At 38.0% G+C, this 26,372-nt stretch overlaps 2 protein-coding genes across 7 annotated transcripts in view; both read right to left on the bottom strand.

Moving 5' to 3' along the window:
- The window catches only part of LOC128620031 (transcription initiation factor TFIID subunit 3-like), a 61,479-nt gene extending 47,001 nt beyond the window's left edge, over nt 1-14,478 (bottom strand). The window contains exons 1-7 of one of the 6 annotated variants that reach the window (XR_008388060.1): nt 13,259-13,599; nt 12,608-12,696; nt 12,464-12,525; nt 12,140-12,196; nt 11,329-11,427; nt 9,840-10,008; nt 7,054-9,729 (exon numbers count right to left, since the gene is read on the bottom strand). Coding sequence is in view for 2 of the 6 variants with exons in the window: in XM_053644662.1 (XP_053500637.1) it covers nt 11,346-11,427; nt 12,140-12,196; nt 12,464-12,525; nt 12,608-12,700; nt 14,019-14,096 (372 nt within the window). In the remaining 4 variants the exon portion in view is untranslated. Of the gene's footprint in view, nt 1-7,052; nt 10,009-11,328; nt 11,428-12,139; nt 12,197-12,463; nt 12,526-12,607; nt 12,701-13,200; nt 13,600-14,018 lie in introns of those variants that run through there. The other 5 variants (XR_008388058.1, XM_053644655.1, XR_008388059.1 and 2 more) reach the window with 5 other exon arrangements.
- Nucleotides 14,479-18,028: 3,550 nt separating this feature from the next.
- Nucleotides 18,029-24,662, bottom strand: LOC128619879 (polymeric immunoglobulin receptor-like). The gene is made up of 8 exons (XM_053644369.1): nt 24,366-24,662; nt 23,991-24,279; nt 19,707-20,018; nt 19,445-19,594; nt 19,011-19,160; nt 18,859-18,930; nt 18,633-18,700; nt 18,029-18,344 (listed from the first exon to the last, which is right to left on the bottom strand). Exons 2-8 carry the CDS (start codon nt 24,148-24,150, stop codon nt 18,231-18,233), a joined length of 1,026 nt encoding a protein of 341 aa, XP_053500344.1. The 5' UTR covers nt 24,151-24,279; nt 24,366-24,662; the 3' UTR covers nt 18,029-18,230.
- Nucleotides 24,663-26,372: the final 1,710 nt, after the last annotated feature.

Raw genomic sequence — 26,372 nt, 5'->3', positions numbered from 1 at the left:
ATAACTTTATAAGAATAATAAAAAGGAATATTAAGATATTTTAAGGGTAATATCTTATAATAATAATATATATACTCTTTATAAAAACAGAATAATAGGATATGTGGGACAGTAGAAGGGTAATATAATGATATTATGAAGTAGGAAGTACAGTAAACCGTGTTTTCAAGCAGTATAACTATATATAAAATAGAGATATAGAGCTAATATGAAAATAAATTATAAACTAGAAATGCAGGCTCGCAAGGAAGGCCTTAATTTTAAGAAAGAACCATGAGGAGCCATTTATAAGGGTGGCTGAGTCAAGCTGCCCCCCCGTGAGATAACAATAAGACCAAGGTCACTCTAGATTGTTTAGTCTTGTCCACTTTCTATTTTACGGGTTATTCAAATTCTCTGGTTTCGATTCTCTGGGTAATTCAAAACTCTGGGTTCTGATTCTCTGTGTAATTCAAAACTCTGGTTTCTGATTCTCTGTGTAATTCAAAACTCTGGGTTTTTATTTTCTGGGTTATTAGAAATGCCTGGGTTCTGATTTTATGTGTAAATTAAAACCCCTGGTTTCAATTCTATGTGTAAGTGAAATAGCCCTTTTCTGGAACATAAGAGTAAGGTAAATGAGCTCTTTTTTAACCCTATTGGTAGTGAGATCATAGTCTTCTTGAAACATATGGGTTATTTAGTGTGTAAGTACAGTATAAATACTGGAGCTTAAGCTCAGGGTATTGAGATCACCTCTGAGAATTCTCATCGGTGTGGATCTCGTGTGGTGGAACGGAACAATAAAGCTGGACCCTTGCTTCTTCTCACTCACGGCTGGTGTATTTTTTCTATCTCCAACTGGGCTCAGAGGTAGATGTGAGTATTGGCTTCTAAGTTGAATTTTAAATGTTTTTGGGTAATAGGCTAAATTTGAGCCAACAATACCCTGAGCTCTGTAACAAGGCAATCATGTTTCTGATGCTGTTTGCCAAAGGTAAGTATAGTTTAGGTTTGTATCTGGTCCCCCACCAGAGATATTCAACCCAAAAGTGAACAGAATTTTAAAAAATGGCACTTTCTCACCCCTTACTTTCTCATCTCAACAATGAAATGTTCTGCATGCACACTATACTTATCTAGGTACCTCCTAAAAATTAAAACTGAGACTCGAACCCTTCCCATTATTATAAATTGACCCTAAATGTGGAACTGTGAGCAATCTTCAGCATTACACTTGGACTTCATTTCTAACTCTAAGGAACAAGAATGTGCAAAATGTTTATGTATTTGAACTTTTAATGTGCGCTAGAGGTCAGTTTTTGTTCCAAGAAGCTAGGACCATCCTGAGCCGAGATATTGAGGTTTCCGTAAACAGCTGTATAACAAAAAACTGCTGGTTTTGCAACGCCAATACATAGAGTAATCACTCAAAAATAATTATGAAAATTAAAAACAGTCGAGCAACCAACTTTGTAATTATTGGACCACTTGAGATGGAATGACCCATTAGGTCCTGTCAGTAAACCTGCTGCATCAGACTACTGGACTGTTCTTTACTAAGTTCTTAATCGACGAAGTTTACATCGTCCTTCAATTTAAATGTAGATGTTGTAATGTCATTTAAACATTGTTTTTCAACACCGTTATGAATTTTTATGAAACAGATTTGTGAACTGTATGCCCCTGTAGCTTCTCTTACAGATATTGATGTTGTATATAATGTTTTGGATTTAGATGTGTTGTTGTATACAGTGTTTTGGATTTAGATACAATATATTTGTAAACAGAATGAAGATAATCATCTTACCTTCACCAGAATATGATCTGTACATTTCTATAGTAGTTCACATAATGCTAATGAAACCCTTCCAAGTGTTAATAAATGATGTCATTTTGTGCAAAGAGAAAATGTACTTTATTATATATATTTTTCTACATTTTATGAATCTATACTTATTATACACCCAGGAAGCTCTGCTGTGGACATTAAATGGTGTTATGATGCTTTCCAGGTTGACTTACTTAGAGTGAGTTTGGTTTTAACGTTTCATGTCATATTAACATTATTTTATGGTAGTTCACTTAATTCATAATGCTAATGAAACAAAGAGACAACCTACTTATATATAAAATTAGTCTATATTTATAAACACTGCAGTGTTACCAAAATAAATCATAGATTAGATTCAAATCCAATCTGATAGCATTCCAAAGTTCAGGTCAGTCTGATACCCATATTCGGTATTTATTGCTATTTATAACTTGATTTTGACAAAATGACTTCTAGAGTAAAATCCTAAACCCTGGTAAATGGAGTAAACTTTTTTGTTACATATTTAACTATAATTCATTTGAACACTGATCAAGTCTGTTTTCACTGAATATCAACTTTTATTGTGTATTTAAATACTTTACCTTTAACATTAAGCCAGATGTCTCTGTGTTCCTTCTCAGTGCTGCACCTGTAGGCTCCATGATCCTCTTCTCTCAGGTCAGATATGAGCAGAGACAGATTACCAGGAGAACTGTGATTAAACAGCTGAAGTCTGCCACGGTAGTGTTTATTATTTAACATTTCAGTCAGACGTCCTGTTCTGTGGCTCCACCAGGTGAATTTCTGAGGTTTGGTGTGCAGGTCAGAGCAGGAGCAGGGGAACAGCACTGAACCACCTGTGTGTCCTGTGATTTCTGTCGGATTATCAGCAGAGAGAGAACAGCCTACAGAAACAAACATACAAAAACTCACAATCTACTGAATACAATATGAAGTACAACATTTCAAAATTTAATTTTAAGAAAAGTACTTCAGTACATTTAATTCCAAAATCTTGAACCTACTACACGGCAAAACGCAGATCAGGAAAGTGAACTGAATTAGTAATGTAAAGTGGGCGGGGTTAACAGACTGAGGTAAATTCGTTGCCGTTAGCTTGGCCGGCTAAGGCATGATGGAGATCATAAAAAAGGTTTCAAACGCTGTGACAACAGTTTTCTTGTTTAAACCTTCAACGAGTTAACAATTTATTCGGGTATTGTTAAACAAGTCCTGTTTAACCAAGGTTTAATATTTAAAAAGAGCCGACGCGCGGTCTTCCGCCATTTTTTTCTGAGCTCGTCCGCACCAGTCCTGTTGCATTATGGGATTTTTGAGCAGTACACCATCCGGGTATTTCTCTCCTACTGAGAATTCGGACATAACTACTACCCCTCTGGTGTACTGCTGTTCGCCTACTGTGTAGTAGGGTAGTACACCATTTCAGACGCAGCCAGCGTGTTACAACTACACAATGTGCAGATTTCTTTAAACTGATCAGTTTCCAGTTTTAACAATTATTTATACACATTTCTCAATACTATGTTCACTTCCTTAAAAGTTTTTTTTATGCTTTTATCCAAAGTGACTTACAAATGAGGAAATACAAGTAAAGCGATATATCAAGCGGAGAACAATACAAGTAGTGCTACCATACAACATTTACAACTGAGTTTTAGAGAAGCAAAGTGTGCAGAGTAGAGGTGTAGGAGCCAGAGTAAGGTGTTTTAAAAAAATAAAATAAAGTACTATAACTATCGAAACACTTCATACACGCCTCAAAACCAACTCATTCTACCAGATCACTAGTAAAGTCTCTCTCTCTCTCTCTCTCTCTCTCTCTCTCTCTCTCATACCTGAATACACCCTGGATTGTCAACTACAGGAACCAAATTTGAAATCAGCTATTATTATTAGTAGTAGTAGTAGTGGTAGTAGTAGTAGTATTTACTTTTACAAAAATGTATTTTTTTTAAAGATTTTTATTGAATTTATTTTACTGAATTGTATCAAAGCAGTGAAAACTGATACACGATTCAATCTACATAGACCACTATAGTGATATTTGAAAATGTGAACACAGTATGAAAAATAAATAAATAAATAAATAAATAAATAAATAAATAAATGCATGTAACTAATTGTAAAAAATAAAAACCCTGAATAAGGCGTAATGCAGGAAGTGAAGATGGTCACTGACAGAGAGACAGCAAAAAAGGTGTGAAATTCACACACATCTATTTACAGCTAAGACCAGAATGAAGACGTGACAGTTACAAGTTACAGGAAAATAACTTTTCTATTACACTTTATTTGAGTTATTATAGATACATTCACTAAGACAGAGATTGTGAGAGATGTAATTCAATAAATGTGTAAAAACATACACTGTAAGTATTATAGGGATGTAAAATAATCTCACTGTAGATCTGTTGGTCCTATTAATATTATAACAAGTAAGTAAAGTTGTTCTTAATTAAAACTCTAAATGTTTAATATTTGATCATTTTACTAATATTCTCTCTCCTTTCTGTAATAGAAATACTGATTCTTCTACACACACACCAGTGAAACACACACTCACACACATTCACACACACACGCTCACACACACGCTCACACACACACACACACACACACACACACACACACACACACACACATGCTCACACTACCGGAGTGTCTCTCTTTTATATACTTTGGTTTTCAGGAAATAACTGCTGTGTCATTTTTTATTTTTGAAAATCTCTTTCATCACTCTTTCCATGACTCAATTTCATTGTATATGCAGTATTAATATTTATTCATATATTTTTTCATGTGGTGGTTTTATCATATTCATAGTATCATTGTTATCTGTCTTAGGTGCCTCTTTCTCAGTTGCTCAAGTGAAGTTTGTTAGATGACCCCTAGGAAGCCTGAGGGACCGAGTCAACACAACAGAAGACTTCAGGAGCCAAACTTGTTCTGAGGTATTACAACGTGACAAAAGTTCCTTTTCAATTCAATACAAATGACACATGACACTTTTTATAAACTGAAAAAAATACTATAACCACTTAGAGTAATAATAATAATAATAATAATAATAATAATAATAATAATAATAACAATAAAAATCATCATCATAATCTAAACTAGATCATGTGACTTTAGTGAGTATATTAAAAATGGGAAAAGTATGTGAACCTCTAGGATTAGCAGTGTAATCTGAAGGTGAAATTAGAGTCAGGTGTTTTCAGTCAATGGGATGACAATCAGGTGTGAGTGAGCATTCAGTTTTATTTAAAGAACAGGGATCTATCACAGTCTGATCTTCACAACAGTCTTCTTGCTTGCTGTAATCATTTCAAAATTAGCCCTAGCTACACCCCTGGTCTCAGCATGTCAGAGTAACCACACGATTGTGGCCAGGGCAGCATGGGGGCTGATGGGAGAATGGCAACTTCCTCTTTCTCACAGCATCAGTTAACCGACATTGTGCCATGCACAGAGAATACTGAGTGATACTCCACACTCAACACGCACACGGTCATACATCCCTTACAATCTTTTTTATACTTCGTTACATACCTTTCTCAACACTGAGGTCTCTCTCTCTCTCTCTCTCTCTCTCTCTCTCTCTCTCTCTCTCTCTCCACAGGAGCACCTTATCATTCCTATCACAATGAACTGAAAAACACTAATATCAGGTAACACACTGAAAACCCCAACAAGTCGACTGTACTCAACTGATTGAATAAACTTGTTCCCTCAATTTAGGGCGTACTCGCACTAGGCCCAGTTGTCTTGTACTGTGCTCAAGCACGACTGCCCCCCACCCCCCGCTGACCTGCACTCACATTGTGCTTAACGTTCTGGGCCTGAACACGCTTACGTCATTACGATGCAGCTTTTTGTTTGGAAGAAAACAGGAAGGAAATCGCTCTCGCACATCACAATGGAGTCCATCATTGTAACGTTACTTATCTTTTTTAGGTTCGCTTTTACTTGACTTTTGAATTATTTTTTTGACTGTTGGTATGTATGCTTATTTTTATGACTTGTGTCTACATGTGATTCTCTGTTTTTCTCTGAACAACGTAAGGTTGATCAGTTTGTTAACCTCCTCAAAAGGCAAAAGACACACGCATGCGTGCACACACACGCATGCATGGAAACACACACGCACGCACATACACACATGCACACGCACATGCATGCAGACACACACGCGCATGCACAGACACACACGCACATGCATGCACACACGCACACACATGCACTCACGCACACAAACACGCATGCACACACACACACACATGCACGCATGAACACAATTATAACTAGGGGCAATTTATCTTGGTCAGTCCACCTACTGGTGTATTTTAGGAGGTGGGAGGAAACCAGAGAACCCGGAGGAAACCCACATGGACATGGGGAGAACAAGCACAGAAACTCCACACAGACAGAAGCCCGAGCTCAGGACTGAAGCGGGGACCCTGGAGCTGTGAGGAGACAACGCTACCCACTGCATCACCACACTGCTCAAAGATCCACAGAGTTCCCCTTTTGTATAGATGGTAATGAATCAAAAACACAACAGCTGTGTAATGCTAAACTGGAAATTAGCTGTTAATGTTTTTTTTTAAATTAGTTTATTTACTTTTACAACAATTTATTTATAAGTAATGAGAGTGACACAGTTCAGTCCACATAGACCGCTGTTGTAAGTTTTGAAAATGTGAAGACAGTATTGATAAAGGCATGCAACTAATTGTACAAAAAAAAAAATAAATAATAATAATAATAATAGTAATAATAATAATAATCTCTCTCTCACTCATTATATATATACTCATACATACATATGTCATGATGCAGGAAGTGAAGATGGTCACTGACAGAGAGACAGCAGAAAAAGGTGTGAAATTCACACGCATCTATTTCCAGTTAAGACCAGAATGAAGAAGTGACAGTTACAAGTTACAGGAAAATAACTTTTCTATTACACTTTATATGAGTTATTATAGATACATTCACTAAGACAGAGATTGTGAGAGATGTAATTCAGTAAATGTGTAAAAACATACACTGTATGTATTATAGGGATGTAAAATAATCTCACTGTAGATTCCTCCTTATTCATTCACCCACCTCTCTTCATCAGTACATTTTAGACTGAAGTTAATCAGGAAGAAAAAATCCACATGATCAAAGCTGAACAGGTCTAAATAAGGAGATTATAACACAAGGCATGACGTGTATGTTTACCTTGTGTATAAAGATTACTGCTGTCTTTGGACAATTTGGTTGTTCAGGAACAGGGCTGAACTACGGCCTACTGTAAACCCAGTCTGGACAGAAACCACATGAACTAAACACAAAGCAGCTGAACTAAGAACTGGCTAATATTCTCTCTCCTTTCTGTAATAGAAAATAGAAAATAACTTCACTCACCTGCAGCGACGTGAAACACAGCAGACAAAAGATACAAGCACTTCATTATTACTGATTCTTCTGCACACACACCAGTCCCTCAAAGTGACACACACACTCACACTGCCTGAGGGTCTCTCTGTTATATAGTGTGATTATCAGGAAACCACAACAACCACTGTCTCATTTTTTATTTTTGAAGAGTGATTTCATCACTCTTTCCATGACTCAATTTACTTTTTATATGCAGCATTAATATTTATTCTAAAAAAAAAAAAAAAAAAAAAAATTTAGATATTTTATCTCATGTGGTGGTTTTATCTTACTTCATAGTATCAGCATTGTTATCTTTCTTAGGCATCATTTTCTTAATGCTTGCTTGTAGCCTTTTCTTTAGATGAACTTTGACCTAAATAAATGAATACATTATAAATTAATCTAAGTGTTTTGAATGTGTAAAGTTTCTCCTCGCATTAATGTTTCTATACTTTATGAGCTCAAGTGAAGATTGTTAGATGACCCCTAGGAAACCTGATGGACCGAGTCCCACACACCAGTAGACGGAAGTGAGCTATGGCTAAGTGTCTAAATAGCGACATCTTGTGCTATAAAGCTGCCACTACAGCTGGTCTACAGATAATTAGGTTCATTGGGCTCATTAGGTTTGTTCACAAGATTAAAAAAAAAATAAAAAAATAAAAAAAAATTAAAAAACCAAACAAACACCAGAAAATTAGAAAGGGTACAAAACAAGAACCTAGCATGCAGAATACATCAGATAATAACTACTCAGAAACAAATTCTACTAAGGAGGGAAAACACAGAACTTACATATGAGAACCAATCAGGGGAAAGACAAGACAGGTGTGTACAGAAAATCAGAGGAACCAAGGAAGAAAGGAAGAAAGGAAGAAATTCATTCTATGAGAAAGGATCCTTGGAAACTTTATTTGTTTTTCACATTTCAGCTCAGAATCAAAAATCACACCAGGGTCCCTCACCTAACATTCCTAACATTGGTGGCTAAAGGGCCCAGATGTAGAGAAAGCTGTCTGGCTAACTTTGATGGACCAAAAAACACCATTTCAGATTTTGACTCATTAAGCTGCAAAAAACTGGATGCCATCCACACCTTTATTTCATCCAAATAATCAAGCAGAGATGCAAGTTTGCGTCACGAATCAAGGATGGGTTCGGAAGCAATCGCAGATAAGAATGTTTATTAAACAAATACACAACAAAACTAAGACAACTAGACAAACCACTATGGCATGAAACAAAATGCAGTGACATGGAACACGGAAGTCTAAGACAACAAAAGACAGAGAAACAGTGTAGACAGTGGCTATATACACACAAGAGTGCTCATTAACAGAAACGTGAATCAGGTGCAGGTGGTCATGTGACATGTAGTGCAGTGCAGTGGCTGATGGGAACTGGAGTCCAGAGTTTCCTGATACGTGACAGTTTGGAGTTATCATTACATTTCAGAGGCAGATACAACTGGGTATGGTCTACATAACAATGATATGCTACACTGTGTTTGAGAGTTTAATCCCAAAGGGAGCATATATAGAGAAAACAGCACAGGGCCAAGACAAGAACCTCGAGGAACCCCAGATGAGATAGGCTGAGAGCAGGAAATAGAGCTCACTAATTCCACAGCAAAGGTTCTCCTATATAAATAGGATGAGAACCACTTTAGGGAACGCCCATTAATCAGGGCCTTGACTCCGCTCAGCAGAGCTTTACTGCACAGGTTCTTATTGTTGCTATAAAATAATGGAAATGATGAAAGAAAAACTCAAAACAAAAAAGAACCAAAAACAGTTAAGAGTTAAACCTCAGGGTAATCTCAGTGGATAATCTCACCTTTGTACATTTGTACCTAAGAACTGCTGCTGGACTCATACTTAGATCAGACTATCCCAGGACTCTTCTTCATAATATGCTTCAGGACTGTTTGACTTTTTAGAATATAATGAATTATAACAGCACTATCTGATATCAGGGCTGCTATTTAAACATAAACAGAGCTAAATAAAACATTTGTGACGTCCCTTATTATTACTAAAGTTACACCAGATATGTTGTGTTAATACCTCAATCAAATCCGTTTTATTTATTTATTTATTTTTACTTATTCCATTAACAATTAAACATTAAACAGTTAATAACTCTCCCTCTCTCTCGCTCATTAAAAATGTAAATGCTCGTAACAGATTATTGTGTATTGTGACATTGTTTATTGTTAAAAGCACTATTCAAATATCCAAAAGTGTCCAGTAGGCCACTGTGAGCAAATCAGAAGATAAAAACAAGGTCTTTTGTTCAACGCTTGATTAGCAATCAATTCCAGATGTGACCCCCAAAGATGTCCTCCTAAAGATGCCTGAACAATTCTGAGTCTTGAACGTACGGCTTACGTGCACAGCATGATAGTGCCCCCTGGATACAACGTCTTGTACTGGAGACAGCACTGCAGCACCAGATCGTCATTATCCTCCACGTTCAGCCTGCCTGAAACAATGTTAACAAACAGCGCCATCACCTGGTGAGCTGCTGCATGCATTCATACAAAGAACAAATGAAAAAACACACAAAACACACAAAATCAGCAGCTCACAGTCAGCGTGAGACACTTGCTGCATGGACTGGCTCCAGAGACGCGGCTCCTGGTTCTTCAGGGAGGTGTAGATGTAGTCCACAGCTGGCCTTTGACAGTTTCCTGCTTTTTAACGAGTCCAGCTCTTGTAGAACCACCCAGGGAACCAGCAGCGTCGGGAACCCCACAGCTGCAGCACAGAAAGAGTTACTTAACCAGTTAAACCCGATCTCCTTGCTGTCAAAAATCAAATACTGTTTAAATCTGAATGATCAAGTTTACATATTTTTTCTCTTTATATCAATAGTAGTAGTGTTGTAGTACTAGAGCGATGGAAAAACTGTCCAAAATGCTAAATAAAAATACACTAAACACTAAAACAGTTTTCTGCATTGAAAGGCTCACCAAATAAAAAAACCCCACCCTGAACCAAGTATTCTAATTAATAAATATATAACTAGATTTTTTTTGTATTTGTCAAATATTACATTTGCAGATATGAGAAGTAACTCCAAGTATATCATCTTTCACTTTTCTTTATAGAGGATGTTGACACCACCCACCCACCCACGCACGTACTAACGCAGACATACTCACTGACCACTTTATTAGGAACATTTATGCTCATTCATGCAGTGATGCAATCAGCCAATCACGTGGCATCAGCAGAGTGCATCAAATCACACAGATACAGGGCAAGAGCTTCATTTCATTCCAGTTCAAACTCCATCTACTGAAAGAGTTCTGATACACGTGCTTAAAAGCAAAGTGAATTTTCCTCATAATGGTGAGTTTTATTGGTTACTCGTCCAACAAGTGTGCGGACTAGGATGCCTGAGAAAAACAAGATCTGTCGTACAATCTGTAATCCCAATTTCAGATTTTTTTAGAATAATATTTAGAATTAATAAATGGCGCCATCTTGTGGCCGTTTTGAGATTGCGAGCAGGACCGTGATTGCAGCACTAAATCTGAGGGGAGACGATTCAACAACGACATGCACAGGTAAAGTACACTTGCTTTAATTAACTGATGAACTTTATTTAACATAACAGCCATTAATGCACAAACGAGATGTGTTACATAAACGCTTGCTATGTAGTTTAGGAAACAGAGACGAACTCACAGAATCACGTAATCTGTTTAACTCATCGAAGCTTTTATTTAAAAAAAGGAAAAAAAAGGAAAAAAAAGGACACTTTAGTAACAGTGCACTTTATTTTTTGCACACTTATCGACCATTTTATTTATTCGTGTATAAATAAGAGTTGTTTTATTTTGTATGCAAGGAGGAAGTGAAATTGACAAAATTGTTATAAATAAAACGGTTTGTTCAGTTCAGTGATGGTGTTATCTTTGTGTCAAAAACAGAAGTAAAACAGTAAATAAATATCGGTTCTGGATATAGGTTATCGGGCATGTAAACATGCATATAATCGGGATCGGTTATTAAAAAAAAAATCAATATCAGTCGCTCTCATACTTGAGCATGTGACCACTGTCTTCCTACCTCTAAGTCCATGGGATCTAATCCTCTTCACAAAGTCCAGGTGGCTGAGGAGAACACTGGGGTCGAGCACAATGAGGGGGTCCTGCTGCTGTTTCTGACCTTGAGATGTCACACACACACACACACACACACACACACACACGTATGAAACAGCAAAGTGCTAGCCTACATGGACACATCTTAATTTGGTCTAATAGTTTGTGCATGTGAGTACAACAGAGTCCAGTAGAGTTTGGTATGCTCAAACATACTCATACACACACATTTTTACTCACGTTCTCCTTATTATATCAGGTGCAAGCATTCACTGATTCTCAAGAAGGCAAAACGATACATTAAGAGCCAGGGGGGTGTAAACTTTTGAACAGGATGATCTGTGTAAATTATTATTATTTTGTTTAAAGATCTTATTTTTTCATTTAGTACTGCCCTTCAGAAGGTAAATAAGATATTTATATGTTTCTCAGAAGACAAAAAAATAACAATTTACACCGATCATCCTGTTCAATAGTTTACACCCCCTGGTTCTTAATGTACCGTGTTGCCTTCTTGAGAATCAGTGAACGTTTGTACCTTCTGTAATAGTCGTGTACGAGTCCCTCAGTCGTCCTCAGTGTGTAAAGATGGATATTAAATCATATAGTCGCTGTTGTAAAGGGCTCAAACATGCATTTTCATGCACACCCATTTACCCAGTGGTGACATTACTGAGTGCAATGGTGGCGCTCTCGTCTGCCGGGTCGTCACAACGTGACGCCCAAAAACACACACAGTCTTCATTATAAGGGATGGACAATTCCATTAAACTAACCTCATAATCATTATCACTGGTTTCTGTGCACTCAGTAGAAGCGTCGTAACAACAAGTCTGAAAAAGAAAGTCCGAAGTCTTAATGAACTTCATTACTGACAAAATGTGATATACATAACTGTTTTTTTCTTTAAGAGAGAGTTTTTGTTTTTAATCATGGAATCCCAAACTTAATCCTGGCTGACTGGATAATTGTATGCATGAGTAGGTGTACAGGTGTTCTTATTAAAGTGTCCGGTATACTATATACAAAACTTCAGCATAGTACACCATCATCAGCTAGGAGATTCTGAGGCTGAGATGAAGATAAATACCTAACCTCACCTGCTCACATGCTTGTTTTTGTCCCTGCGACTGCTTCTGCGTCTCTCTCTGTCCACTGTCCCCTAAAACAACATATAATAATGAAGAACAGGCAGGAATGAACAATTTCAAACATTAATGCTTTAAGAATCTCCCCATCCTTACCTGATCCTCGCTGGAGGACGATGACGATCTGCGTTTCTTTCGTTCTTTCTTATGCTTCTTTGTTCTGGTCTTTTTTCTGGGCATCGCTGCTGCCTGTGAGGATATACAATGATGTGAATTCGACCGGGACATGACTGAATCTCAGATGTTTCCTTACTAGCTGTAGAAGTATAAAGTATAGTACAATCGTACCATACTATAGTATACTTGTAGATATATTACGCAATATATATATATATATATATACACACACACCGATCAGCCATAACATTAAAACCAGTGACAGGTGAAGTGAATAACATTGATTGCTGTTTTTTTTCTGTATTGGCATAACGTCCTCTGAATGAATGAATAAACCTGAATGGACTACATGTTTATCAGCTTTCTATCATTATAAGGTTTGATCTGGGTTAAGAATGAATGAAAGATAGATTAGACTAATACTAAGGTCACTAGTTTGCTTCCTTACTAACCTCTTACTCCTTACTAACTCATTTTAACTGTGTTGCTAACTTGGTGCCTTCATTTTTTTTTTTTGCCATTATGTCTAACTAACATTAATTCTTCAAACAGAGCTCATAATTTCACCAAACCTTTAAACTTTAAGCTCTTGTTGTGTCACTGGGATATTAAACTGAGAGAAAATGTCACTTGCCGGAGTTTGACAGACTGGACCGAGTATCTCGCTGCTTCAAATTCAGACGTGTTGTTATTTTTATTCCACTCGTATTCAGGATTAGGATGTAACCCGAACATCCAATCGGAGCGCAGAAATGGGTCGGTGTTAACCAATCACAGCGCTGGAGGCGGGATTCATCGAAATATGGGTAGAGATGTAAATAACCGCTCTCGTATTCAAGATTGTGATTGGGTAACTCTGATGTCACGTGTGAAGCATGGAGGATTTAGATTGGCTAGTTTTGCTCTGATGGTGAAACACACAGGATTGTGATTGGATGCATTATTTATTTATTTATTTAGCGAGCAGGTTGTTATCGGTTGAGTTCACAGAGTGGCGCAGGGATGATGTTGTTTGTACCGGAATGCGGAAGTTAGCATCACACTGGTTCCCTCGACAAAAACCTAATAGGATTTTGGATTATCGCAAAAAAATAAGCTCTGTGATCAACAAAAGTGAACAATACTAACACGTTTTGTCCATCAAGATAATTTTCACAAATGAACACAACTTTTATGAAGTTGGAAGCCTAAATAAAATCTCCAGAAATACAATGCTAACAGTATGCTATAAACGAACTACACCACGGTCGCGCGACTTCAACGTCACCATCACCAAGCTTCCGACAACTTTTCCAAACTTGATTTAAAAACATTTTCCATAATGCAGATTTACTCTGGGGATGAATCTTCATCCACATGTTTATTTTTTTTGGAATTGTGCACAACAAACCTGAACCAGTTTATCTGCAAAGTTTTTCCTGTTCGGCGTGATGACATTTAATGTCCCCGACAACGTCTGTAGTCCCATTTAGCAACCGCCTTTTCCAAATACACGTAAAAGCTTAAAAAAATCACGAGTAGGGTATTACTGGTGTATTTTATGTGGTAGAATAAAACGTGAAAATATGTTGAGCTTGTGTTCACCACAGACCTTATTTCAGGCTTTTAACAAAAATCCCATTTTAAAAAACCATTGACTTCGCGACCATGGAACCGGAAGTACTAAAATGCTAACTCGTTTCCGGGTTTTGGCTTTACAAAATGACGTCATCCCTCCGCTACTCTACACAAACAGGAATTCACAATTTAAATTTATTTTATTATATTTATTTATTTATTATCTTAATTAATGAAGATGAAACATTTTCAAACAACATTGTAAAACATCCTCACAACAAAGAGTGTAAAGTCCACGAACCAGGCACCATAGCACCAAGAAAGAAGAGGAAGAAGACCTTTTTCCTTCCCTTAACCATAGGGGTCTTCTAAATAATAATAATAATAATAATAATAATAATAATAATAATAATAATAATTCATGAAACAAGGATTTAACTTTTTCTGTTGCAGTTTTTTCTTTTTCATTATTTTGAGTGATTCTAAGTAAATAAATAATTCTTTTTTGAAAGATGTAAACCAGGACTTCATATATTTCGACTTGTGTACCAAAACTTTCCCAAAAGCAATAAATGCTTAAAAAGTAGTTCAGCTTTTTTGTCTTCATTTAACATACCAAATACAATATGATTTTGTCTTATTTATTTGATATGTTTTGTGTCTAGACGTTTAGATACGGTTTGTCCTTCCGAAAAGTTTTAACAAACTACACTCAGAGAATAGATGGTCAGATGTTTCTATATGCTCGTCACAAAAGATGCAGCTGTTACTGTCGAAATTAAACATCTTTTTTAACTAATCATTTGTAAGATGCACATTATTTAAGACTTTAAAATGATTTTTTAAAACATTTGCGGGAACAGGAAAGCCAGTGTAGTCTGTCTGACACTTCCTACATTCAATTTCATGAAATAAATCCAAAATTAAGTTTCTTTTACTTGATACAGGATGCAAAACTTCACCAAACATACTTCTTTAATGACCTGTTTGAGACGATGTTTCCAGAATTTCACATCCATATATGACAAGTGTAATGTTAAGGCAGTTGTAGAATTGAACATTTTTCACCATTATTAAAAGTACTTGTGGAATGGCTTTAACTATACTGGGCAGCATTGTTTAATACCTCTACTGATTTCAAAAGATGTGAGGATCCTTGTAATAAAGAAATGCAACCATTTGTATTATAATATAGTTTCATATCTAGCATAATCTAGCATACGTGCTGTAACCATAAACTGATGCTCTGTTGTATCAGGAGCTTCATGAAAGTCAAGAAAGAGAACAAAGCCATCGTCTACAACCTCACCACTATCATCAGGAAGATCTTGTACTAAACGGATATTATTATGTATTGATCTTTGTCTCATAATGCCAGATTGTGTCTCACTGATTACCTGTGTCAGACCTTTTTCTTTAGATGAGAAGCATAGATATGAGTCTACATTTTATAGTCTGTGTTTAACAGAGTTATAGGGTGATTTTTTTCCTGGCTTAAAAAGTGTGAACAATAAAGTTCTCATAAGGAGCTCCAGAAATATCTGTAAAAGTTGGCAGATTGTATTTCAAGCCCAAGAGATTGATCAATTTATCAAAGGCAGTTAACTGCTTGGTTAAATTCTTTAATGGTAAAATCTGCTCCACATTTATCTCTAAATTGTTTATTTATCTGAGGGATAAAAAGTTTGATTGAATCAAAACATAGTTTTCTCTCCCAGCTTTTCTCATATTAATGTTATCCAGCCTAGATTGTTATAAGAGCAATTTTGATCCTTTATTTACAGCAAGCAGAAAATGTCTTTCATAAAGTCCTCCTCTTCTAACAAATGAGTTTTAAATAATTGCATATTAGTTACAAATCTTTAAAGAAGTTACATTTCAATCAAACTTTTTCCATTTATAAATAAGATTTCACAAAATGGTGAACTGATAAAAAAAAATTTCTTGATACTTCTTCCTGATTGAGCTGAAGTTTTGGAGCATTGAAAACTGAGACCGCAGCGACAAATGGTGGTGTGCAGTAATTATTGCAGCCAGAAATTCGAGGCTGTTGGTTTCATAATTTTAATCCGTTATGATTCTGATAAAATTCTGTGCTTCAAATGTGTTTATTTATGTGAAAATATTAGGGATGTGATTGTGCTACAATAAAACTCTCAAATATCATGCTCCACTGTCATTTTTTATTTATTTTTATCATTGCCAATAGTATGAAAAGGTATAAGCTACAAACAAGCTACAGGAATTTTACAAATATTTCAAGTAAAAGCTTTAATATATCTTCAAATGATGAGAATATTATATTATTTAAGAAGTGTGTGCACAAGCAAAACCAAGAAGAGCGAGAAACTTAATGTAAAGAAAACATTAAAAAAATGTTTAGACCTGGTGAGATGCCTGGAAGACTTAGAATATGACATGAACACAAAATAAAAAAGTGTAGACATGACTGTGCAGTCAACAAGATCCTTATGGATCATTAAAAGGTGAAAATGAAATCATGTTAATGTCTGTGCAGAGGTTTGCACGTCCTCCTTGTGTGTGTGTGTGTGCAGTTTCCTCCCACTGTCCAAAAACATGCAGGTTTACTATGTTAGATTGCCCCCAGCTGTGAAAGTGTGTGAATGGTGCTCTGAGATGGACTGGCGTCCCATCTGAACTCTCCCACCTTGTGCCCAGTGTTGCTGGGATAGAGTCCGAATCCATGACAACACTGACCAGGATAAAACAGTTACTGAAGAGGAATTAATAAATAAATTAATTAACCCTATAGCTACACCATGCTGTATATAAGCCAAAGTCCATATGTTTTCTTCTCTTCTTCTCTTTATGGAAAAGAGGATGCTATGTTCCAGGCAAAGTGAGATTTGCTCTGTACTAAAACACTGACTGCTAAGGGTGTCAGATGTAATCTATGCCATGCAACCACAGGATTGGTTCATGTCAGCGGTTCATGTCAGTGGTTTATGCGCGATGTCTATTTCCAGCACTTGGTCTCACAGTGGAACAAGCTGCACAATTCATCAGCATGAGGCTGGTTCACTGCCACTCTGACAAGTGGCAGACATTATTAAGGACTGACAGCAGGTGTAACAGCAATTCCCCTCCTCACATGTGCTACAGTCCTTTAAGGCCCCTCTTTATAAGATTATACAGGATGCTAAATTACAATCATGTCACTTTATGACTTTGTTGCAAGGTCATACACACGCCTCTGAAAAATATTAGCAGTTTATAAAACCACAGCTGCGTTCATAACCAGCATTCTCATGGTACTTCAGAGCCACTGTGAGACACTCAGCATGTCAGAGGTACCATAAGATTGTGGCCAGGGCAGTGGGGACTGATGGCAAAATGGCTACTTCCTCTTTCTCAAAGTTAATGAAAGTTGTGCCATGCACAGAGAATACTGTGTGATACTCCACACTCAACAAGCACACTATCATGCACCCTTTAACATGCTACAGGTACTGTTTTCACAACAATTTCACCACAACTAGTTTAGAAACACACATTCAGTCCATAGAGACTTTCCCACGACAGTCACAAACAAGAACTTCTACGGCAGTCGTCTTATGCAAAACAGGGTGATGACAAAAGTTTTCTAGAACATATAAGTGGTGTCTCAGTGGTTAAAGTCTCTGGATTGCTGATCAGAAGGTCAGGAGTTCAAGCCCCAGCACTGCCAAGCTACCATTGTTGGACTCTTGGGCGAGGCCCTTAACCCTCAAACTGCTCAGTTGTATAAATGAGATAAATGTAAGTTGCTCTGGATAAGGGCGTCTGCCAAATGCCACAAATGTAAATTAAAAAAACAAATGACACAAAATAAATTATAATAAATGACACAAACATTAAAAATATAATTTGCAGGATTATCCATCAGCACACAAATATGATTAAATTTGCTATTAATGGTCAAATAATAATAAAAAAAAAAGCCACAGTAAAATAAACAAAGCCAATACTGTGAATCCTGTGCTTACTATGGTGTGTATTTAATATACTGCATGTATTCAGTATTATTCTAGATATTTACTGTGGATTAGTTTGTTAGAATGCTGGCATATTCAGTTTTGTGTCCAGCGTTGATCTGGACCCGTGCTGCTCCGGCTGTGTTCACGTGGGTTACAGTAGAGTAAGTAACATCAGGTTCAGTCTGTGGAAAGACAGATAAACAAATTATGTGGCTTTTACTGTGGACTCCAGGAGGCAAGTAAAATTCGGTAAAGACAACACTAAACTCTAATAGAAGATATTTTCCTATAACTCACTGTTCAGTGAAAGCATGTGTGGTTCATGTGTGTTACATGCAGTGTATCACAAATACAACTAAATCTGCAATAACTGTTATTGTAGAAGTCATGCAGAATTGACGGGAGATTAAATTAGGAATACAGTAGGACTCAAAGACTTTAAAGATGACTCTAACCACATGTACACTAACCTGATCCTTCTGCTTTCTCTTACAGTCCGGACGTCCTTCAGTGATCACGTTCTCTCCACATCTTCCTCCTAAAGAGAAAAGACCTCAGAAATCACACCTCTAGTGGAAACTACACAATTTCATTTTCCTTATCCAGAGACACTTACAGAAGTGCTGCTGCTTCTACAGGTTTCAGTTCATCAATCTCAGAATCTGTTTTGTGTGTGTGTGTGTGTTTGTGTTGTACCTTTGCGTCTCCAACAAATAAATGCCACTACTCCAGGTATCACCAACAGGAAAACTGCCAGAATGCCGAAAACTGTGTAATAAAACACACCAAAATGAATAAATGTAATAATACAGATGTGTATTTTCATTGCTGATGAAAAGTTTTGGCACCTAGAGGGAGGCTGCTGTGTGTTTGCTGTTTATCTTGTTCCAGTGCTGTTGAGGATGATGCAGGTGAAGAGTTTGTTGTTTTACTCTGAGGTGGTTCTAATGAAGGTGTTGTGTCTGTTTTCCTCAAGTGTGTTGAAGTTTCTCTTCTTCCTACAGAAAAGACAAAACTTATTAAAAATAACTGTTTGGATTAATGACTTTAGGATTTCAGTTAAACTTAAAATCTGTTTTCATCGTCTAAACTGGAAGAAAAAATAGTGGGTTAAATTCAGGTAACACATGATACAATTCACATGGCGTGTGTGTGTGTGTGTGTGTGTGTGTGTGTGCCTGCCTCTGTGTATCCAACAAAGAGAATGTAAAACAGTATGTACTAACAAATAAATGTAATAATACAGATGTGTTTTTTCATTGCTGATGAAAAGTTTTGGCACCTAGAGGGAGGCTGCTGTGTGTTTGCTGTTTATCTTGTTCCAGTGTTGTTGAGGATGATGCAGGTGGAGAGTTTGTTGTTGTACTCTGAGGCGGTTCTGATGGACGTGTTGTGTCTGTTTTCCTCGAGTGTGTTGAAGTTTCTCTTCTTCCTACAGAAAAGACAAAACTTATTAAAACTAATGACTGTTTTTATCACTGTTAGTAATATGGCACATGACACTGGAGTAAAGCATGCTCACAGTCATTAATGAAAACATGTACCTTTAACAGATAATCTGACATCTCTGTTATCGTCCTGTACAGAACATCTGTAGAGTCCCTGGTCCTCTTCAGTCAGGTCTGATATGAGTAGAGAGAGGTTTCCTGGAGCGTTGTTACTGACCAGTTTGACTCTGTTTCTGTGACGTCCAGTCTGTTCAGGGTAAATTTCCTGAAAGTGATTGATTCTATTAAACTGCCATTTTACAGACTTTGGTTTGTCCTGTAGGTCAGTGCAGACGCAGGGCAGAACTACAGACTCTCCTGTGAACCCAGTCACACCCTCTACACCTGTCTTCTTCACCAGCTCACAGCCTGTAAACATAACATTTACAGTCAATAATAGAAGTACTGCAATTATTAATATTCCCTGCTTGTAAATCACAACATTTTCTGCTGTAGACCAGAAGAGATTTTTAAAGGATGAGACAATCACCTGTTTAAATTCTCTATATGAATCCAATATCAGGACTCTGATACTGGGGCTTAGGCTAAATCAATCAAATTAAATCAAAATAATTAAAATATTTCTGAGAATATCAGGCCATTGCCATTTCAATGGAAACAGCAGCCACGGATGCTTCGGGGCTACAAAAGAAGACTGTAGAAAATGAAATGCACAAAATGTCCTTAAATGGTGCAAAAAGGCAGAAATGTTATAGATGTGGTAAATCCTCTCATGATGCAAATGATTGTTGGTTCAAGGAAAAAGTCTGTAGAAAGTGTCACAGACAAGGCCACGTAGAAAGAGTGTGCGAAACAGACAAAAAGCACAGCCAACAAGGAAAACCTTTCAAATACAAAGGTTTCAAATACAAAACTAAACAAGTGCACAAAGTGTCTGAATGTGAAAACAAATCAGAGAACACAGGCTCTGACGAAGATGATCTGTCATGCCTAGAACTGCATAGCATGACTGAAATAGACAGGAAAATAATATGGATAACAACAAATGTGTCTGGTGTAAAACTGAAAATGGAGCTGGATACAGGCTCAGCTTTGTCTGTGATTTCTGAAGCTGTCTACAACAGACTGTTTTTAAAGCTACCGTTAGAAAAGACCTCAGTCATGTTAAAGACGTGCACAGGCGAAAAGGTGTCTCCTAAAGGCAAACTGAAGGTAGATGTCACATATGGTGGCAAAACACAGCAGCTGGAGCTTTATGTGTTGAAAAGTGGAGGGCCCACTCTTTTTGGACGGAGTGGTTGAGAAAAATCCAGCTTGACTGGCATACCATCAAAGACCTCAACATATCAACAGGCCTTAACAGCACAAACTGCAGCTCTGACCAAAGATTGTCACAGCTCCTGAATGCTAACGCAAAAGTGTTTGGAAAGGGCATTGGTAAACTTAAAAGCATGAAGGCGAAAATTTAATCAAATGAAACAGCGACGGCGAGATTTCATAAAGCACGTCCAGTGCCCTATGCACTACGTCCTAAAGTAGATGCTGAACTTCAAAGCTTGGAGGCGTCTGCCATTCTCTCCAAGGTTGACTGGAGTGATTGGGCTACACCCATCGAGCCGATAATCAAGAAAGGTGGAGGTGTTCGCATATGCGGGGACTTCAAAGTGAGTATTAACCCTGTACTGCACACTGTGCAGTACCCCCTACCATGAACTGAAGATATTTTCTCATCTCTGGCAGGAGGGGAGAAGTTTTCAAAGGTTGACTTATCACAGGCATATCTCCAAATGGACGTTGAGGAGTCAAGCAGGAAGTTTCTAACCATCAACACTCATAAGGGACTGTACCAGTACAATCGTCTTGTGTTTGGTGTGGCATCGGCTCCAGCCATTTGGCAAAGAGCAATGGATCAGGTTCTTCAAGATATACCGGGAACACAGTGTTATCTTGACGACATAATTGTGACAGGCAAGAATGATGAAGAACATCTCCAAAACCTCAGCAAAGTACTTACCAGGCTAAACGTGTATGGTCTACGGGCAAAGAGAGAGGAGTATGAGTTTTTCAAGAGTGAAATCTCATATTGTGGACATGTCATTGACAAACATGGCTTACACAAATCACAGGAGAAAGCTGAAGCTGTGCTGCAGGCACCTAGACCGGAAAACGTGTCACAATTTAGATCATATTTGGGCCTTGTAAACTATTATCACAAATTTCTCCCAAATCTTGCTACAGTACTGCACCCACTTAATGCACTGTTACAGATAGACTGGCATGTGAGGCGTCTCCATATGGCATTGGTGCCGTTTTGTCACACACTATGATCTGAGCGTCTGATTGCGTTCGCTTCAAGATCTCTGACGAGTGCAGAACGCAATTATGCACAGATCGATCGAGAGGCCCTTAGTCTAGTATGGGGCATAAAGAAGTTCCATCACAACCTTTATGGCCAAAAGTTCATCTTAGTCACAGACCACCAGCCCCTTGTGTCCATCTTCAACCCCAGGAACGAAATTCCGGTGATGTCAGCCACATGGTTGGCCAGCTCATGGATATGTTATGACCCCAGAGTTTTCAGTGAGATGTGAGCAACTGTCTGTACGCCAAGGAACTCTGACGTGTGGCTCTCGTGTTAGAGTTCCCGCTAAGCTTCGTACTAGAATGTTAGAGAACCTACATGAGGGTCACCTGGGTACAGTCAAGATGAAAAGCCTCGCTCGTAGCTACGTGTGGTGGCAGGGAATAGATAGACGGTTCGAGGATCTCACAAAATCCTGTTCAGGATGTCATAACATTCAAAATGTACCTCCTCAGGCACCCTTACATCCGTGGGAGTGACTGTCTGCACCATGGCAAAGAGTGCATACTGACTTTGCTGGGCCATACATGACCTCCATGTTTCTAATTGCTGTGGACGCTCATTCAAAGTGGCCCGAGGTCATACCAATGAAATCTACCACCTCAGAAAAGACTATTTCTGTTTTGAGGAGTATCTTCTCCAGAAACTGTTGGAAAATTATATTAGACTAAAATAGAAAATATAGAAATTAAAAAGAAAACCCTCTTTTACAATAGTTGAAAAAACTTGGTGTCGAGAGGACCCGAGCGAAGTGAGCCTGCAGAGATAGATAAGAAAATCCGTGCATATGTAAAATATACACACGCACACACACTCTCACACACACAGAAAAAGAGTTTTGAAAACTTCATGTAGTTTAACGTGCATGCGACAATAAACCAGACGACGGCACTGCTGTTCATGAACAGACAACTGAGATCTCGCTTTGACCTTCTAAATCCTAACTTATGGTGAGAAGTGCAGAATAAACAGTTCAGCAAGTTGACAAGTAAAGCAGCAAGGAGTTTTGATGTTGGACAGCAAGTTTTAGCGTGTGATTATCGAGAGAACAAGTGGACACCTGGGCGGATAGCCACAAGAGCTGGACCACTGATGTATGAAGTGGAAATTGGGGAGCATACGTGGAGACGATCAAATACTGGATGCTCAGCCAAAGAACAGCCCTGAACAGTCTGCATTCAATGAAACAGACAGAGTGTGTCCACCAGACTTATCACTTGATTCTGATCGTGACACTAACAAATGTACGACACCTGCAACAGAAACAGTCTCCCTTGAAAAGAACCCTCATGTTACTCCCCAGACACCGAGGCGCTACCCTGAAAGGAACAGGGCGCCACCCAAAAGACTGGATACAACAATCAGCAGGACAAAGTGTGTTGGACTCAGCACTGATGGTTCTCGCTCTATGATGGAGCAACACAGTGGACTGGTGAAGCAGGTCAGAGACTCGGCCCCACTGCTCACTCACATACATTGCTGCATTCACAGAGAGGCATTAGCTGCTAAGAGAATGCCCACGGATTTAAAGACTGTTTTGGACGATGCTGACAGCAGTTGCTATGGCAATGCACCTGCAAGCTTTGAAGTCACAGATACAGGACTACTTCCCTGGCAGAGAGAACAGCAGAGCTGGATACAGAATCACTTTGCCAACCACATTAGTGGATATAATGCTAATGAAACCCTTCCAAGTGTTAATAAATGATGTAATCATTAATCAATAATGATATTATCAGTCTATATTTATAAACACTACAGTGTTACCAAAATAAATCATAGATTAGACTCAAATCCAATCTGATAGCATTCCAAAGTTCAGGTCAGTCTGATACCCATATTCGGTATTTATTGCTATTTATAACTTGATTTTGACAAAATGACTTCTAGAGTAAAATCCTAAACCCTGGTAAATGGAGTAAACTTTTTTGTTACATATTTAACTATAATTCATCTGAACACTGATCAAGTCTGTTTTCACTGAATATCAACTTTTATTGTGTATTTAAATACTTTACCTTTAACATAAAGCCAGATGTCTCTGTGTTCCTTCTCAGTGCTGCACCTGTAGTCTCCCTGATCCTCTTCTCTCAGGTCAGATATGAACAGAGACAGATTAGCAGGAGAAATGTGATTAAACAGCTGAAGTCTGCCACGGTAGTGTTCATCATTTAACATTTCTGTCAGACGTCCTGTTCCGAAGGTCTCCCAGGTGAATTCCTGAGGTTTGGTGTTCAGGCCAGAGCAGGAGCAGGGGAACAGCACTGAACCACCTGTGTGTCCTGTGATTTCACCAGAGAGAACAGCCTACAGAAACAAACATACAAAAACTTACAATCTACTGAATACAATATGAAGTACAACATTTCACAATGAAATTTTAAGAAAAATACCTCGGTACATTTAATTCCAAAATCTTGAACCTACTACACGGCAAAACGCAGATCAGGAAAGGGAACTGAATTAGTAATGTAAAGTGGGCGGGGTTAACAGACTGAGGTAAATTCGTTGCCGTTAGCTTGGCCGGCTAAGGCATGATGGAGATCACAAAAAAGGTTTCAAACGCTGTGACAACTGTTTTCTTGTTTAAACCTTCAACAAGTTAACAATTTATTCAGGTATTGTTAAATAAGTCCTGTTTAACCAAGGTTTAATACTTAAAAAGAGCCGTCGCGCTGTCATCCGCCATTTTTTTCTGAGCTCGTCCGCACCAGTCCTGTTGCATTATGGGGATTTTTGACTCGCGTAGTGTCCATCGGTTGCACGCTGCAAAATCTCACCGGAAGCAGTACACCATCCGGGTATTTCTCTCCTACTGAGAATTCGGACATAACTACTACCCCTCTGGTGTACTGCTGTTCGCCTACTGTGTAGTAGGGTAGTACACCATTTCAGACGCAGCCAGCGTGTTACAACTACACAATGTGCAGATTTCTTTAAACTGATCAGTTTCCAGTTTTAACAATTATTTATACACATTTCTCAATACTATGTTCACTTCTTTAAAACTTTTTTTTTTGAAAATGTGAACACAGTACTGACAAATGCATTTAACTAGTGTTTAAAAATAACAGTAAATAAGGCATAATGCAGGAAGTGAAGATGGTCACTGACAGAGAGACAGCAGAAAAAGGTGTGAAATTCACACGCATCTATTTACAGCTAAGACCAGAATGAAGAAGTGACAGTTACAAGTTACAGGAAAATACTTTTCTATTATAGGGATCTATCACAGTCTTATTATCACAACACATGTTTGTGGAAGTGTATCATGGCATGAACAAAGGAGATTTCTGTCTTTTGCAGTTTGCTAAAGATCACGTGGACAAGCCAGAAGGCTATTGGAAAAATGTTTTGTGGATAGATGAGACCAAAATAGAATTTTTGGTTTAAATGAGAAGCGTTATGTTTGGAGAAAGGAAAACACTGCATTCCAGCATAAGAACCTTATCCCATCTGTGAAACATGGTGGTGGTGGTATCATGGTTTGGGGCTGTTTTGCTGCATCTGGTCCAGGATGACTTGCCATCATTCATGGAACAATGAGTTCTGAATTATACCATCGAATTTTAAAGGAAAATGTCAGGACATCTCCATGAACTGAATCTCAAGAGAAAGTGGGTCATACAGCAAGACAATGACCCTAAACACACAAGTCATTCTACCAAAGAACGGTTAAAGTTAATGTTTTGGAATGGCCAAGTCAAAGTCGTGACCTTAATCCAATAGAAATGTTGTGGAAGAACCTGAAGCGAGCAGTTCATGTGAGGAAACCCACCAACATCCCAGAGCTGAAGCTGTTCTGTACTGAGGAACGGGCTAAAATTCCTCCAAGCCGATGTGCAGGACTGATCAACAGTTACTGCAAACGTTTATCTGCAGTTATTGCTGCACAAAGGGGTCACACCAGATACTGAAAACAAAGATTCTCATCCTTTTGCCACTCACAGATATGTAATATTGGATCATTTTCATCAATAAATAAATGACCAAGTATAATATTTTTCTATCATTTATTTAAACGGGTTCTCTTTATCTACTTTTAGGACTTGTGTGAAAATGTGATGATGTTTTAGGTCATATTTATGTAGAAATATAGAAAATTCTAAAGGGTTCACAAACTTTAAAGCACCTCTGTGTTTGTGTGTGTGTGTGTGTGTGTGTGTGTGTGTTCTTGCTCGCTGTAATCACTAGACTAAAATTAGCCTTAGCTACACCCCTGGTCTCAGCATGTCAGAGTAACCACATGATTGTTTCCAGGGCAGCATGGGGGCTGATGGGAGAATGGCTACTTCCTCTTTCTCTCAGCATCAGTTAACCGACATTGTGCCATGCACAGAGAATACTGAGTAATACTCCACACTCAACGAGCACACTGCCATACATCCCTTACAGTCTTT

The sequence above is a fragment of the Ictalurus furcatus genome, chromosome 2 (genome assembly GCF_023375685.1).
Source record: "Ictalurus furcatus strain D&B chromosome 2, Billie_1.0, whole genome shotgun sequence".
In the NCBI taxonomy this organism is placed as follows: Eukaryota; Metazoa; Chordata; class Actinopteri; order Siluriformes; family Ictaluridae; genus Ictalurus; species Ictalurus furcatus.
The sequence above is the reverse complement of the archived record's forward strand: the minus strand, read 5'-3'. Positions and strand labels throughout refer to the sequence as shown.